Source organism: Zingiber officinale, chromosome 9B (genome assembly GCF_018446385.1).
Source record: "Zingiber officinale cultivar Zhangliang chromosome 9B, Zo_v1.1, whole genome shotgun sequence".
NCBI lineage: Eukaryota > Viridiplantae > Streptophyta > Magnoliopsida > Zingiberales > Zingiberaceae > Zingiber > Zingiber officinale.
The window spans coordinates 13,406,316-13,423,847 of NC_056003.1; the positions used below are offsets into that span (position 1 = coordinate 13,406,316).

Genomic DNA, 17,532 nt, shown 5'->3' on the forward strand with positions numbered 1-17,532 from the left:
AGTTATTTTAGGAAATTAAATATTAGATTTCTATAAAAGGTTTTGTCTAGTCGGTGGTGGTTGCTCCCATATCCAAGAAGGTCATGTGCCTCGCCACGTCAGTACTGGGAACCAATTATGGAAATTAATATTTAATGGAATTAATAACTTAAGGTGATTTGGGTCGAACGTGTTAAGTTCCGCAGGAGATCTAAGTCAAAATCTAAAAGAACAAATAGATTAAGTTTTGGATCAAACGTGTTAAGTTCCGCAGGCGATCCAAAATTTAATTTAAAAGAACACATGGTAGCTAGGAAAAGGTTTAGACCTTTGTACAAAATTTTGTACAGTGGAACCTCTAGGTTTTCCGAGTAGCAACCAACAATTGGTATCAGAGCTAGGGTTTTGCCTCTGTGTATTTGGTATTAGTTTAATTATGCACATGTCATACATAATTTAGGCAGGTTAATAGTAGGATGTGCTAACTTTGTGGATGCAGGATCCAACTATTATGGCTTTTAGTTATTATGTGTGTGATTGAACCCTTGGACATGTCAAGGGCATTTATATGTGTGTGCATGATTATATTATAAAATATAGCAGGAGTTGTATTTAGTTTTATTAGGATTTTATTTTTGATCTAGATACATGTACATTCCTTTTATGGAATATAGGATCAAAAATGTAAAATTATATTTATGTCGCGGATCGAATCTTGCAAAGCGTGGAACCTTCTAAGGACCAGAGGTGCAGCGGAACTAGGAGCAAGATGGATGCGACAGCTAGTCCCGGTGGCGGTGGCCAAATATGGCAGCAGCTTGGGATGACAACACACGGAGGACAACTAGAGATAAAAGACATAATAGTTGAAAATTAGATTTTCTATTTATTGCTTTTATATTGTGCTGTGTGTGCATGTTGGTTTACATATTTAGTAGGCTAGCATAGTTAAAATTCCTCATTTATAAATAACTAAGTGGGAGAGAGATTTTTAAGTAAATCCCATGGTCTCCATTACTGGTTTGTAAGTGATGCAAACAAGCTTGCGCGTTGGCTCTGAGTGCCTTCCTCCATAACGGATGAGCTTGTTTGTGGATCACTAGAACAGACTTCCATTTTTGGATGACTATAGGAAGTTAATTAAGAGCATGTGATCTTCCCCAATGGAAGGGGCATAATCTTATTAATGGACTTAGTGTCAAGTAATGGTATACACTTAGACACATTTAATAGTATCCTCCCCAACGGAGTCACTACTATCACTTGTGTGACCAAAGGGAAACCAACTATTGATTTGTCATAAAACTAGATTGGCAATATAATAAAATTAATAAACCCCTCTTACAAATGTTTGAATTTGTATACGTCCACACTAACGTGGCATACAAGATTCATGGTGTTTGAGGTAATTTTATTTGTCAAAAGTTATATTGACAAGATAGTCAATGGGTAAAACCCTCCTCTTACAAATGATGAATTTGTATACGTCCACACTAATGTGGCATGCAAGATTCACGGTGTTTGAGGTGTTGGTAAATTTAAATAATATTGTTTGAGGAATCAATGTTATTTTAAATTCAAAGAGTTTTGACCAAATATTTGATCAAAGACAGATCAACTATTAATTTTATTCGTCATAAAGTAAAGTTGACGAGATAATAAAATTAATGAATAAAATCTCCTCTTCGATTTTGTATACACAAAATTCATGGAGATTTTAAGGAGTTGATCTTGACCAAATATTTTTGTGATTCTTAGGATGTTTGTCAATCCCTAGTAGTCATACTATAGAAAAAGACTTAGTAGTCCCAATTGTAATGATTGGAAATAGGACTTGGACATTAAGGTAGACTGTCTTCTTAGAACAAAGAACAATTTAGGTGTATTTAATTCATTAGTTGAAACATGTCTAGTGGTGTTATCTACCAGAACCTGGAGTGTAGATACAAGATGCCATTAATCATGTATGCAATTCATTGCAGGGTTCGAGGAAACCCGACAACTAAATGAAAGGTAAATCACCGTCCACATGGGCACTACTATAAAAGTGGTAGCAATGGGAGATGTTTATCCTTTGATAAGAATAAAATATGGATTTTAAGTAATTGTCTTTACGTACCAAGTTTAGAAAGAACCTGATTTCAGTTTCTAAACTATTATAGATATTGTGTCTATTTTGATAACAAAGTTGTTATCAAGAAAAATAGGAAAGTTATCTATTCTGGTATGATGGTTGACAATTTATAATCCAATAACTCCCACGATGCAACAAATGGAAATTAGTAACACATCTTCTAATTTTAAGAGAAAGCAACCTTGAAATGAACCAATTATATCTTTGGCATCTAAAGCTAGGTTATACTTGAGTAGGATTCATTGGTAGCTGATGAACTTTTGGGTTCATTCGTAGTGGAAATCTTTCCAACCTGCGAGTCTTACTTGGAAGAAAAATAACCAAGAAGCTTTTAAGTCCAAGGGGTATAGAGTCAAAGATATGTTGAAATCGGTTCATTCTGATTTGTGTGATCCTATGACTATCCAGACAAGAGGTAGTATTGAATATTTTGTCTAATTTATAGACAACTATTCAAGATACAAATAAATTTACTTAATGTACCGCAAGACTAAGTACTTTGATTAGTTCAAAGAGTACAAGGTTGATGCGGAGGAATAAAGTAAAAAGTCACTATGGAAGATCGTAGTGGCAAGTACCTCTTAAGAGATTTTAGGAGTCACTTATCAGAAGTTGGATTTCAATCCCAACTAACTGCATCTGGTACACCCCAACAGAATGGTGTAGTAGAAAGAAGGTAAAGAACTCTTATGGAATAATTAGATAGATGATGAGTTATTCAGAAAATTACCAAATTTGTTTTAAGGATAAACTCTGAAAATGAAAGTGAACATAGTGCCTTCCAAGTCATAACTCTCTACTCATATAGAATTGCTGAATAGGCGTAAGCCTATTTTGAAGCATATTCGGATTCGAGTAATCTAGCACATATGTTAAAGAGAGATAATGATAAGTTGGATAGGAGTTCACTTGTTTGTAAGTTATCCTAGATAAACAAAAGTAGGTTTATAGTCTTAAAAATCAGAAGGTCATTGTTAGCATCAATGACTGATTTTTAGAAAAGGACTATATAATGAACCACGTGCTCATAAGTAAATTTGTTCTTAAGGAAATAATAAAGGACATGTCTAACCTAGTACCAACTGTACAAGATGAGATACCACAAGAAAACTGCAACACGTATCACAAATGATACACAATTGCAGAAAGTGTCTTGTCGTAGTGGGAGGGTTGTTAGGCAACCTAAATAGGTTCATGTTTTGGGAGAGTTTTTGGATTCGATCCCTGGAGGACATGAACCTGATCTCCGGTCATATGATGAAGTACTCCAAGATAAAGTTGCAGCATCTTGGCAAAGAGTAATGAATAACAGAATTAGAATATATGTATTCTAATAAAATCTGAAAGCTTGTAGAATCACCAAATGGTGTAAAAGCCATTGGGTGTAAAAAGGTCTATAATAGGAAAAGAGGGATAGACAAGAAGGTAGTAACTTTCAAAGCAAGACTTGATGAAAAAGGAAACTTTTTCACTGGTAGCCATGCTTAAGTCTATCCGGATTCTTTTATCTATTTGGCAAGTGGATGTCAAGACAGCATTCCTTAATGGAAGTCTTGAAGAAAGCATCCATAAAAAGCAACCAGAAGGGTTCATTGCAAAGGGCTAAGAGCATCTTGTGTGCAAGCTCAATCAGTCTATGGACTGAGGTAAAGCTTCAAGGTCTTGGAACATCCGGTTTATCAAAGTAATCCAGATCTATGGATTTAGTAACCGGATAAGTCTTGTGTATACAAAAGGTGTGATGAAAGCGTGGTGGTATTTTTTGTACTATACGTAGATAACATTTTTGGTAGTTGGAAACAATATCAAAATGTTGTCAGAAGTAAGGGTATGGTTGTTCAAACAATTTGATATAAAGGACTTGGGAGAATGTATATATTCTTAAGATCAAGTGATCGCAAGAAAAGAATATTTTACTTATCCCAAGCTTCATATATCAGAAAAATCCTTGCTCGTTTTAAGCATGTAAAACTCCAAGAAAGGTTTCTTATCTTTTCAGGATGGAGTAACTTTATCTAAAAATATGTCTCTGTAGACATCAAAGGAGATAAAGGAAATAAAGGCAGTTCTTTATGCTTCGGCTGTCGGAAGCCTAATGTATGTTATGTACGAGATAAGAAATCTGTTTTGCCAAGGGCATAGTTAGCAGATATTAAAGTAACCCTGGACAAGAACAGTGGATTGCAGTAAAGCATATATTGAAGTACCTTAGAGGTACTAGAGATTATATGCTAGCTTACAAGGCAGTTAATTTGGTCCTTGTGGGTTGCATGGATTTTGACTTCCAATCGGATAGAGACAATAATAAGTCAACCTCGGGGTTTTGTGTTTTAGGAGGTAAAGTCATAACTATGGAAGAGTGATAAGCATATGTGTTTTTCTGGACTCCACCATAGAAGCTTAGTATATGGCAAGCCTTTGAGGTAGTCATAAAAGCTAAATGACTCAATAACCTCAAGATAGACTTAGATATGATTTCTGGTTTGTCCAAAGATTATTACAAATTTATTGTAATAATGTTGGTGCAGTAGCAAACTTGAAGAAACCATAAGTCTATAAGGAAAGTAAACACAATAGAGCGCAAGTACCACCCAATACGAGAAATCGTATAAACGAGGAGAAGTTGTTGCCGCCTAGAATGCATCAGATGATGACCTATAGATCTTTTCACTAAGGTCCTTAAGGCGAGAGCTTTTGATGGACATGTTGAAGGATTGGGAATCAGATGTATGGCAGCAGATATGGCAGCTTAGTCTTTTAGTATAAGTGGGAGATTGTTAGAGTGTATACTAAAAGCCTAGTTTGTGGTATAAACAAGAATCACATTGGTCAAATGTCTACATTTATGATAAATGTAGTTGTTCAATTAATTTATATTGTAGATAACATGGTGTGTGGTGTCACACACAGAGGATCATGTTATCAGTACCTTATAAATTATAAACAGTAGCTCACGACCATAATGGAAAGGAACAAACCATTGGAAGGTCGTAGTGTAATTAGGTATTAGTTTATCTTAATTATATAATTACACTAGTACACTTAGAGTGTATTGAGTATGACCATTAGAGGTCGTTTCTTTTATACTGACTTTATAAAGAAACAAAGACCTCAGTTATTAGGGAAGTGTGTGCTCTTAATCCTAATATAATAACAAGCACATATATTTGATATTTATTTCTTTAATTTATCAATGGGTGAGATTTAGTTCGATGAATCAATAAGCCCGATAAGTTGGGAAATGATATCACTTATAGTGTGTGTTGTTGATTATAGAAGGAAACTGTGTCCTAGTGATCTAGGTTGAGAATGTCCCCAAGAGGAGCTCATAAGGATTGTCATGTTAAACCTGCGGTGGACTTAGTCCGGCATGGCGATGAAGTTGAGTGGTACTACTCTTGGAGCTAGATATTAATTAAGTGGTTGTCGAACTTACTTAATTAGTGGACATTTGTTATCTTAAACAGGAGACTAACACACTCATAATAAGAAGGAGCCCAAATGTAATTTGGGATTGGTGCGGTAGTTCAATAATAGTTCTTTAGTGGAATGAATTATTATTGATGAAATTAAGTTGTGTGTTCGGGGCGAACACGGGATGCTTAATTTCATCGGGAGACCAAAACCAATTCCTCCTCTCGGTCCCTATCGTAGCCTCTAGTATATTGAGATTTATACCCACCGCATACCCACCTTCTTACCCATCCAATGGGGCCGGCCAAGCTAGCTTGGAACCCAAGCTAGGGTCGGCCAAGTCCAAGTGGATGAGCCATGTAGGTGGCCGGCCAAAGCATGGGTCCCAAGCTTAGGTGGCCGGCCACTAGAATATTAAAAAGGATTTTTATTAAAATTATTTCTTATGTGGATATCATGATTTTAAAAGAGAGTTTAAAAATTAAAAATTTCCTTTTATAGCTTTCTACAAAAGATTAAGAGAAGAAATTAATCTCTTTCCTTATTTGTAATTTAAAAGAATGATTTTAATTTTTTGGTAAAAACTTTCCTTATTTGTAAATCATCTACCTGCTGTTTAAAAGAGAGTTTAAAATTTGAAATCTTTCCTTATTTGTTGATTAAAGGAGGGTTTTAAATTTTAAGAAAACTTTCCTTTTTAACCATGTTCATGATTTAAAAGAGAGTTTAAAATTAAATATTCTCTTTTATAAGTTTCTACAAAAAATTAAGAAAAGATTTGATATCTTTCCTTATTTGTAGATTAAAAGAGATTTTAATTTTTAGAGATAACTTTCTTTTTATCCACATGTTTAAAAGAAAGATTTTAATTTATTAAATTTTCTTTTTATAAACCAATCATGAAGGGATAAAATTGTTGGAGAAATTTTTATAAATTTCCGGAAGCAAATAAGGAAGTTTTAATTGGTGTTTAAAATTTTATTTGCTTGGAGAATTTATTTGTTGTGGCCGGCCATTAAAATTTGAAAAGAGAAAATTATTTTAATTAAATAAATTTTCCTTTTCAATGGCAAAAGAATTAAGGAAGTTTTTATTAAATTTTCCTTATTTGCCAAGATCAAGGATTATAAAAGAGGGGGTAGAGGAGGCTTCAAGAAAAATGACTCTATTCTATTTTTCTTTCTCTTTTCCTTGGTGTTGTGGCCGGCCAACCTCTCTTCCTCTCTTCCTCTTGGTGGTGGCCGAACCTTCTCTATTGGCTTGGAGCTCTTGTGGTGGCCGGATACTACTTGGAGAAGAAGAAGAAGAATGAGAGAAAAGCTTGTATCCCTTGGAGCTTGGTTGGTGTTTTGTTCTTCGTCCTTGGAAGCTTCTTTGTGTTGGCCGAACCTAGCTAGGAGGAGAAGAAGGTGCTTGGTGGTTTCTCATCTCGGAAGATCGTTGCCCACACAACGTCCGAGGTTAGAAGAGGAATACGGTAGAAGATCAAGAGGTCTTTCTAGAAGGTATAACTAGTAATTTTTCTTTCCGCATCATGCTAGTTATTTATGAAAATAATACCAAATACAAGAGGCTTACGATTCTAGTATTTCGAATATGTTTTTTCGAAGTTGTGTTCTTTTATTTTATTTTTTCCTTGTGATTTGATTGTTCTTTTCGGTTAACCTAAAGTTATTTTAGGAAATTAAATATTAGATTTCTATAAAAGGTTTTGTCTAGTCGGTGGTGGTTGCTCCCATATCCAAGAAGGTCATGTGCCTCGCCACGTCAGTACTGGGAACCAATTATGGAAATTAATATTTAATGGAATTAATAACTTAAGGCGATTTGGGTCGAACGTGTTAAGTTCCGCAGGAGATCCAAGTCAAAACCTAAAAGAACAATTAGATTAAGTTTTGGATCAAACGTGTTAAGTTCCGCAGACGATCCAAAATTTAATTTAAAAGAACATATGGTAGCTAGGAAAAGGTTCAGACATTTGTACAAAATTTTATATAGTGAAACCTCTAGATTTTTCGAGTAGCAACCAACAATATGGATGCCCCACAACCTCATCGCCATGGCGCTGCCTCCTTAAACCGCTTTGGGCTAAAGTTTAGATTATTTCTAATAGAGTAAATCTAGTTAACTTATTCAATTAATCCAATTAATCTATTTTTTTGGCCGTGATTACAAGGTGTTTTATATAAATTGAATGTTAAATTATTTTTCATTTAAAAGAAAAATATAATGTTATATCCTATTCATTTAAAAGTCCACTAAATCTGTATTTATCAGATCAAGGAATCAGAATCTAAATTTATGGGAACTGATATAAATGGTAATTGTTTGATTAGCCGAAATGGACATCCGTCGGTCCGTCTTAGATACGCTTAATATTTAACCGGATCGTGATTTCGCACTCAAATAAATTACCCAGTTGTGTCCTCTAAACGTCATTGGAGAATGTCATGGGACCCACCTGAAAGAAGCTCGAACGCCGGCCGCCATGGCCGCATGCATCTCGTCCTCTGCTTCTTTGCTTCTTCTTCTTGTTTCTTCCTCCATTTTATCCTTTATATCCTCCCCCCTCTTCCTTGTTCGAAATGCCAGTGGAAGAAAGTTTACGAGTTCATCGGTGTGATCGAGACCAGGCGCGCTGGGTTTCCCTTGCTGCAGTTCTGAAATTCCTGATCCGGGATGGAGGGGGGCTGGAGAGCGAACTCAGACTGTGCCAATGCTTCGAATCCCTTCCACGCCTGCTCGGAGTATTGCAAGAAACGAGCTCCAGGACCGAAGCCCCGAAGCATTCTGCCCTTATTAGGTTTTCTTTCGTCCTATCCCTCTTTTGATTCAATTTTTCTTCTTTTTCGTTGTTGTTGTTGTAGGTTTTGATCGTAAAGGTTGGTTTCCGCAGTCTGCGCAGCTCAAATTGGGGAACCACATGAGGAGAATCGAGTGCTAGTTGCTTCGCACAGGAACGTAGATCCTTCCTGCCGAAACGCCTCCAATCCATACCATCACTGTTCTGACTACTGCTGGACAAGAACCTCCAGGGAGAAAGAACAGAGGGAAGAGAATCGAGCAGGTCTGCTGCTTTCTCCTGTTCCTCCTTTCCGATAGAACTGATTCTTGAAGAAAAGGCCGGATTTTTTTCGGTTTGCATCTGAGAATCTCACAGTTGAACTTCAAAATTTTGTCAAATTCTGATAATGGAGACGCAGCATCGTTTTTCCCAAGCTATTCCTCGTTTATTTTGTAGCATGGCTCTCCTCTTAGTTTCTTCCTTTCAACAAGGAGCGAAGCATGAAGAAATCTCGCTCCTAATTGCAGAAATGAATCTAATCCATACCACCAATCTTCAGAAAATTGCTCTTCGCAAACAATTTACTTTCTCCTTTCTTACTTTCAATGTGGTTTGCTGGTATTTTCTGAAGATTGCAAACTGAAACTGAACATTCATTTTCATGTTCATGCTTCATCCTGTTTGGTTTTTTTTTGTCATGCTTTGTCTTATTCTGTTTTCGTACTTCTCATATGAAACAAACACTGATTTAGTTATTACTGAGAGGAAGGAGGACAAGAAGGCAGAGAAAGTAGAAATGGAGATCATCAACCCCAAGTGTGCAAATGCATTAAATCCATACCACAAATGTGCTGACTACTGCTTCAACAAGTAAAACAGTTTTTGTACCTCAGTTCGATGGACAAACATGTCACATTGTCTGTGGTTTCCCTGTTTCTGCACTGCATCCTTTTAGCTTTTATTGACTGTTTATAGCCCTTATTTTTCATTGCCATCCAATGTGCTTTCTGTAAAAGAGAACAGTCAACTGAATCTCTTGACTCTTTCATGTATTATCAATCTATTGAAGCTTGAACTCCAGAAAAGAGATTATCAGATGATAACAAAACGAAGAGAGTATCCAACTTCCTACTTAAACAGAAAAAGATGAAAAAGACATCGATTAACACGTTTTCTGTTCAATAATGTTAAGCACTTCATTTCGATTACAACAACTGATTCTACAAGGATGCTATCTCCTTAGGGCTGTAAATGAGCCGAGTTGAACTGAACACTAAAAGGCTCGAGTTCGGACTCGGTCCTAAGCTCGAACTCGGCTCAAGTTTGATTTGAGCTTTAGTTCTTAAGCTCGCGCTTGGCTCGAAATAAAATTAAATAGTTCGAATTCGGCTTGAGCTCGATTCGAAAAAAACTTATTTAAAAATTTAACGAACTTAGTTTGAACTCGTTTAAGATAATTAACTATAACATATATAAAAGATAAACGAGTCTCATAATGAACATGTTCGTGAGTCACTTAATAAACACGTTCATGAGCATCTAAACGAACATGCTTACGATCTCAAGAATCAAATACTGTTAAGCTTGAGCTCGACTCGATAATATTTTTGAGCTCGAAATCAAACTTAAGTTTGGCACGTTAACTTAGTTGAACGAACTCAAACAAACGTTTTTTTGAGCCGATATCTCAATAGATCACGAACGGCTTAACTCATTTACACCTCTTATCTACTCAGCTAGTAAGATTCATTGGAGTTGTTACCAAAGTGACATATGTTATTGGTAAAAAAAAAACTTGTTCGTTCTTCCTCGTTCTTTATTTTTGTGCAGTAATTGTAGGATTTGATTACCCATTCTCATACTTGATCCTCAACACTGTGAAAGGTATAGAAGAGCTTAACACTTGCATGGCTTAACAATGGTGGTGCATAACCAAGCCAATATATATTTATTTATTTATTTTAATCAGTAGATATTTACACGTTCAAGAAATTGAACACATTAATACTATAGTACTGCTAAAACCATCCACATTGGTATTAAAGCTTCACGCATTAATACTAATGTGGATGATCTTATATTGAAGTGAAATATAATCATCCATGTTTAACTAATCACAAAATAACAGGCTCCATTAATAGATTGTAAAATTAGAGGAAAAAAATATAAAAAATGAAATTATTCAGTATTTCAACTATCATTCGTCGTAATTTTACCCCTGAAATTTGCTATTAGGAGAGTAAAATAAGTATTTTGACTATTAATAGAAACTTTTGGGCAGTAAAAATGTAAATGAAAATACTAGAGGTGTTTTGCCATTAACAAACTTTGGAGGATATTTAATAAAATTCTGAGGGCCATTTTAAAAATTACTTGGGCTGATATTTCTAGGCCTATTTTTCGTGGGCCATGAAAGCGTTTAAAAACGGCTGCGTCAATTCTTCGAGTTTTCTCCTCTGCTGCTGCGTCTCGGTTCCAACCACCGCGTCTTCGTTTCGCCCTTCTCTTCTTCCTCGTGTGCTGGTCCTGCTGGACATGGCGACCAGGAACCGGACGCCGATCTACCGGAAGTACCGCGACGCCCTCCGAAACGTCCGAACCCCTTCCCCCACGTCGCTCTCCGGCCCGTCGACCTCTTCCTCCTACGTCGGCGGAGGCGGCGGGCCCGTGATCGAGCTAGTCAGCGCCTCGCTTCTCCGCCCGGATCGATCCTACGCTCCTCTTAGCACCGAAGACCCTAGCGGTTACAGGTCGGATCTCGCTCTTTCGTATTTGATTCCTTCGCTTTGCGTCTCCGATTACTGTTTCCCTCTATCGTATAGAGTCTTTCGGATCACATAGATCCAGTAGTTACTTTTGAAATTGTCTAATTAGTCACCTATCATTTTGTTTGTGTCATCGTCTTCTGTTCAGAAGATTGGGTAACTGTGGCTAAGTTGGAGATAGAATGTGTATATGGTCTGGCACTTAGTCATTTAGGTTATCAAAATTGATTATCTTATCATTCTAAAAGGCGATGGTATGAAGTTAATTTTCTGTCACACTGGAGTGGATTAAGTGATAGTTGGAGCACATGGAAGAAATGGATCTGAAAGGATTAAAGAGCTTCTGATGTGAAAGGTTGGCCGAATTGTGTGTTGCTTCACCTTAGTTCTTTTTTATCCAGAAATGGGGGTGTGCGGGGGGAGGGGTGTGTATGTGTAGGAGGAGTGGGAGGGTTGATTGTGGATTAGTTGAGATCATAACAAAAGTAAAACGGCAACATGATAGAAATTGGGTGTCTATTGTTACCTCTCAAAGTATTAGTTTCTTATACTCACAATGATCAAGGTGGTATTATAGATAGCTTGTTGGGAGTTAGCATTTAGGAAAGATAACTGATCTGTTAGATTTCACATGTCCTATTTGATTGTTCCAGAAGATGAAAATGGATTTATGAGCATTAAAGTTTCTAAATTTAATTTGGCATACTACTTAAAATTTTCTAATGGCTGCATAGTGAAATCTTTAGAAACATGTATAGTTATTTCTTTAGCCTATCTCAATTTATGGAACTTAGAAGGAACAACAGGTTCATTATGGAAATAACTTTAATAGGATAAAGGATGCACGATTAAAATGGAGAAGAGCTTTTTAAATTTCTTGAAATCAACATATGATCCTTAAGCTAAAGAAGAATTTTATAGGACTATGGTACCATCAACTATGCTTACTGACCTGAGTAATAGCATATAAAGATGATTTAGTTTATCAAAGATGAGATAGATATGTAAGGTTACTAAAATAATAAATATGTTATTATCTTATAATTAGGTGTAGCCCCAATAGATGGAAAGATGAAAGAGAATATATGGATAGGTTCAAAGTTGTCTCTTGCACTCTGGTTTAAATCTATGTAGTATGTATGGATCTATGTCTTCAAAAGATTCTATAATAGTGATGTTTAATATGAGAATTTAGAGTTGGATAGAACTTGACAAACATTTTTAAAAAATATATTTATCTTGAGTAGAGATGTTTCTCTATTTTCCAATTTTTCAATGAGTTGCATTACCTTGCTTGAAATCTAACAACATGTTTAGTAGTGCATTATTTATTCTTTTAAAATAATCCTTTATGAAATTTTGAGTAGCTTAATGTAAAAGAAATGCTCTTAAGTTGACCTAGAGTTGACAAAAAAAAATCAAATGTGAATTTTATAACACAAAGAAAAAATATCTAGGAATAGTTTAACTAAATGAACAAATTTGATGGCTGAAAATGGAGAGTGACTTTGGGAGTCTTACACAATCCTCATGTTCTCATAAGCTGAAACTAAAAAATTTGGGATAGTGGTTTGACCAATCATGTTTTCTGGGTTAAGTATTGATGGTTAAAGAACATCTTATACAGAAAACTTAATGGATATTGGAATATTAAGATGACATAGACAAATCCTGGTCCCGCCACTAGATTATATTGAGATGATACAATCAAGCGTGTATAATTTCCTTTTATTCAGATGACTATTTATTAGCATGCAGTGAAGATGACTGATTTATTTAAATATGATTGTTGATGGAGTGTACCCACCCATCCTTGTTCCTTATCTCAAGTCAAAAGAGTAAAAACATCCTGTTTCCATACTGAACAGAATAACCTACATTTCTCATGCATGGTTACAATGTCTTTCATCTGAATCATCAAGTTGTCTGGTGAACTCTAATATATATAAATTGTTAAAATTATTTACATAAAATTTGATGGTTCAAGTTTGTGGGTTTTAGGCTTTTAGGAGACCCCTGTTTGGTCTTTTCTGCCGCATAATGTTGCAAGCAGAGCTTCAAAATGCATGTGGGGGTAACTCTGAGATAATTGAAGTTCTGAACTTCTTTACACCTAGAAATTTTACTTCAGCCTTACATATCCTTCAGGAATGTAATATTGTTATCTAAGCATTATTCTCTTGGTGATTTATCATTTGTGCTTTTTCACTGCATGAGAATCTCTACTTTCTGATTTAGTCAAGAACTGTTGTGTTTTTGTTCCTTTTCATTCCTATTCATTTCTTCTTTTTAGTTAACTTATTAAAGTTTAGAAGCTGGAATCCTTGTGATGATATTCACAATAATGCTCAAAATTTATACAGATATTCAAAATACTAGAAACCAATTAAACATGCAATTAGCTTATTGCAGTACAGGTGCAGCTATGATTGGTTTACCTCCAGCTTGGGTGGATTGTTCTGAAGAAATAGCTGCAAATATGCAGCGTGCTCGGACAAAAATGGCAGAGTTAGCCAAGGCCCATGCAAAAGCTTTGATGCCTTCTTTTGGAGATGGGAAGGAGGATCAACATGCCATTGAACTCCTAAGTCATGAAATAACAGATTTGTTGAAGAAATCTGAGAAGAGACTACAAAAACTTTCCTCAGGTGATCCTTCTGAAGATTCAAATGTTCGGAAAAATGTTCAGGTCTGGTATAGTTTTCCAGTTATTTCTTTTCTTGATTATTGATAATTATTTCCTTATTTATTTTTTTCCTAAATACATCTGTATGTGATTTTGTATTCAAAATTTTATATTATGAAGTTAATTTTTTAGTATGATCACCTTCAGTTGATTAAGAAACCATGCAAATGGTTTCTTAGAGATCACAAATCAGAATTGTTTAAATGTTGAAACACTTCAGTGGCAACTGTTAAGCATTTTTTACATGTGGTTTTATAAACTTTCCACCGGTTTGTGACTTTTGTATGCTTCTCCTCAGCGTTCTCTTGCAACTGACCTCCAAAACCTCTCAATGGAGTTTAGAAAGAAACAGTCATCTTATTTAAAACATCTTCGGCAGCAACAGGAGGTTTGTGGATCTTAATTTTGTGTCTCTTCGTATCAATTGGTTTTTATGTGTTTATAAAGTCGTTTTCTCTATGATGCCTTTAGGGACAAGATGGTGTTGATTTGGAGATGAATCGCAATGGAATTAGACACAAGTTAGAAGAAGATGATTTTGATGATGTGGTAATTCTTTTGTTTATTTTGCACTAAGTTCAGGGTTTCGGTATGAAATGAATGTCTAATGGCCAACTAAGGACAGCTATTAGTTCACATTTCTTAATGATTTATAGGCTCAAGTGTACAAAATTTTATCCCTCTGTGACTGAGCACGGTGCCATTTTCAGTTCACATGTTAACACCTTAATTTCTGTGTTGACCCATTTTTCTTTGCTTTTGAACCTTTATTTCTTCAGGGTTTTAGTGATGTTCGAATATCTACACTGAAGAAAAGTGAGGCATTCACAAGAGAGAGGGAAAGGGAGATTGTACAGGTAACATAATTTGGAATATTTGGATTGCCTGGGTCCATAAAATCAATCTTGAATGACGTTGCAAAGTTCAGTGGTGGTGTGTATCAGTATCATGTAAATGTTTTTATGACTTACTATTATAGGTAATTCTTGTTACAGGTTGTAGAATCAGTGAATGAACTTGCTCAGATTATGAAAGATCTCTCGGTCCTTGTGATAGATCAGGTAATCTTTTCTGCTGATACCAAATGACCTGGATTTTATTTGGATACAATGTGGCCACTTTCTGATAGATGTTATATCAACAGGGAACCATAGTTGACCGGATTGATTATAATGTACAGAATGTTGCAAGTTCAGTGGAAGAGGGCTTTAAACAGTTAGAGAAGGTTCTCTCTCTGTTTGTTTTTGTTTTGACTTTCACTTTGTCTCTCCTTTGCCTTTGCTTAAGCTGTCTAAAAGATGAGTCGTTGATGTTGGTCTTTTAGAGTCATTGATGTTGGTCACAAAAATTACCTCTTTTTCTAGTTATTTGCAAATATGAGATAAATCTTGGTTCATGCCTTAAATAAAATTGTTTGATGACCAAGAGCCAAATTGTGATGTTTGCTGTTGCGTCATTTCTCACTGTTCTGTTCATTTTCACATTCTTAAATTTTGACCCTATGTTACAGTTTACAGGTCTTTTATCAGCTGCCTAGCTCTTGTGATCCTTCTTTTCTTTTTCTTTTACAAACAGTCACATGTCTTCTTGGAAATAAAATAATAGCATTAAAGTGCACAATATTATCTTTAAATACTGCTTATTTCCAACAAAAGATAATAAACTATGTCTATGATAATGGATATGGACAGAAAGAAATTTCAGTGAACTTTATATGTATGACCAACATTTAATCTATTTTAGTAAATAAAAAGGATAATAATCTACATTTTTTCCCCAGTCAATAGATAAATCTTCCTTGCATATGCTCTTGAGTTCATATTTTTTTTTTTTGCAACACTAGAGATGATAGTTGATATGATATAGTAGGAAATAGAGCTCAATGGTGTAAAAGGATCCGTATAACCGACCCCACCTAGTGGGATAAGGTTTGATTGTTGTTGTTGTTAGAGATGATAGTTGATGTTTGAACTCTCTCGTGCATGCTTAGTGAAGCATACTTGCAATCTGAAATCAGCTTCTACATCTTTGTTCTAAACTATATTTTTTACATCTGTTGAAATGGTATTATGTCCTATGTATTTCATGTTATTGAACTGGTATTTCAGGTTTGGTTGTTGTCGTGCATGCTTGTTATTTTGTTGATGGTTGGTGCATTTCTGCAGGCTGAGAGAACGCAGAAAAAAGGTGGCATGGTCATGTGTGCCACTGTGCTTATTATATTGTGCCTCATCATGCTTGTCCTCTTGATCCTGAAAACCATATTCTTCTGATTCACTGTAACTGAGACGGAGTCCAGTCAGCGTTTCTTGTGAATATTCAGCACCGGTTTCAACAGATGTCAAAGTGTATTCCATTCAACTGGTTTGTGTAGCGAGAACATATCATGAAGTGAATTATTCATGCTGGGTGCAGGATTAGTCCAAATTTGAGAACATAGTTATCCTAGAGATATCTCCTCGGATAATATATGGTGAGAAGTTTCAGGTCGGTGCTACTTTTTTGAGATGTTGTAAATGAAGGCTCTGTAAAGATCATTCAAACAATGTTTCCAATTCACAATATTTTTTTCTTGGGGACATTCAGACCAAACTAGTTATTGAGCTCATTTCTAAAATAGATATTTCACAAAAGCTGGAACACGGTACTCAGTTTGTTTCCACTGGTTCTTCACAGGTATATGATCTATCCTGGTAATAAAGATCTAGGCATGTAACTTTCATCGACTGCTTGTAAAACGTTGGGTTAGTAATCAACATGGCATTCTTTTTTGGAGTTTGCACTATTTTCACTCACTCTTTTCACCAAACTAGGACATCGGTAAAGTTTTGCTTGGAGACTGGTGTGGCACTATCATCACTGTGTTGATTTATTGACCTGATATGTTCCTCCATCGCAAGTTCCAGCTGGTTATTTTCAAGAAATAACTCATTGGACCACATTCTTGGGGTTATCTTGCTCCTATTACCCCCATCTCTCATTGTCAGCTCCTTAACCACCGACAAGATGAAGATGGTCCCCCTTGTCCCATTGATCCAGGCTGTAGAGGCTTTTTTTTTTTGGCATTATAAGTATTCATTTTCGCAACGACTGTTATTCGACTAGATCTATGGCTGTTTCTTGTTTTCCAAACCGAACATTTGTTCTTTTTGTCATTTCATCTTGCTTTCCTTTCCGCCCTAGATTTTGGTGTCTTGTTTTTAGGCAAAGCAGCACAGAAAGAATGGACTGGGGCCCCTTGACATCTCACTGGAGTGATGAGCAAGTCATGGCTTGTGGACGATTGCCCTTATTGCAGCCATTGATCCCACCCTCTAAAGCCATCAATGGAGTGAGCTTCTTCCTCTCCTCAGACACAACCTTGTAAGTAGCAGATGCTTGCAAGCAAAAAGGTAAGTTACCATGCCACACACAAGAAAATATGCCAGTCCACCATACTACCACTCAAGTTTAAAAAAAAAAGAAGCGAAATTCCATGGCAAGGCAAGGCAAGGCAAGGGCTGTCCAACTACTTAGAGACAAAGTTGGCACCCACTTGGTTTGAACTTTAGGGTTCATCAGTATTGCCTATGGACTTCCCATACACAATCTCTTGGTCTGGCTGTGCTCAAAAAGAAAATAATAATTGCTCTTTCACTCCTTGTCCATCATTGCTTCTCTGTGAACCAAGGAATACTACATTCTTGTGGAATGCACTTTGCAATATTTCACACACCACGATACCACATGCTCTACTTCTTGTTAATGTTTTGGGTGTTCCCTGAACAAT

At 35.9% G+C, this 17,532-nt stretch overlaps 2 protein-coding genes across 3 annotated transcripts; both read left to right on the forward strand.

The window, feature by feature from the left end:
• The first annotated feature begins 7,984 nt into the window (after window positions 1–7,984).
• Window positions 7,985–9,387, forward strand: LOC122025130. The gene is made up of 3 exons (XM_042583892.1): window positions 7,985–8,330; window positions 8,424–8,594; window positions 9,065–9,387. The coding sequence occupies exons 1-3, from the start codon at window positions 8,207–8,209 to the stop codon at window positions 9,184–9,186; spliced, it is 417 nt and encodes a 138-aa protein (XP_042439826.1). The 5' UTR covers window positions 7,985–8,206; the 3' UTR covers window positions 9,187–9,387.
• Window positions 9,388–10,748: 1,361 nt separating this feature from the next.
• On the forward strand, window positions 10,749–16,344 carry LOC122022769 (syntaxin-43-like). 2 transcript variants are annotated; one of them, XM_042580876.1, is made up of 8 exons: window positions 10,749–11,062; window positions 13,490–13,766; window positions 14,062–14,151; window positions 14,235–14,312; window positions 14,543–14,620; window positions 14,759–14,824; window positions 14,908–14,988; window positions 15,929–16,344. In XM_042580876.1, exons 1-8 carry the CDS (start codon window positions 10,848–10,850, stop codon window positions 16,034–16,036), a joined length of 993 nt encoding a protein of 330 aa, XP_042436810.1. In that variant the 5' UTR covers window positions 10,749–10,847; the 3' UTR covers window positions 16,037–16,344. The 2 variants fall into 2 exon arrangements, with proteins under 2 accessions (XP_042436810.1, XP_042436812.1); XM_042580878.1 differs by having other exon boundaries at window positions 10,926–11,062; window positions 13,495–13,766.
• Window positions 16,345–17,532: the final 1,188 nt, after the last annotated feature.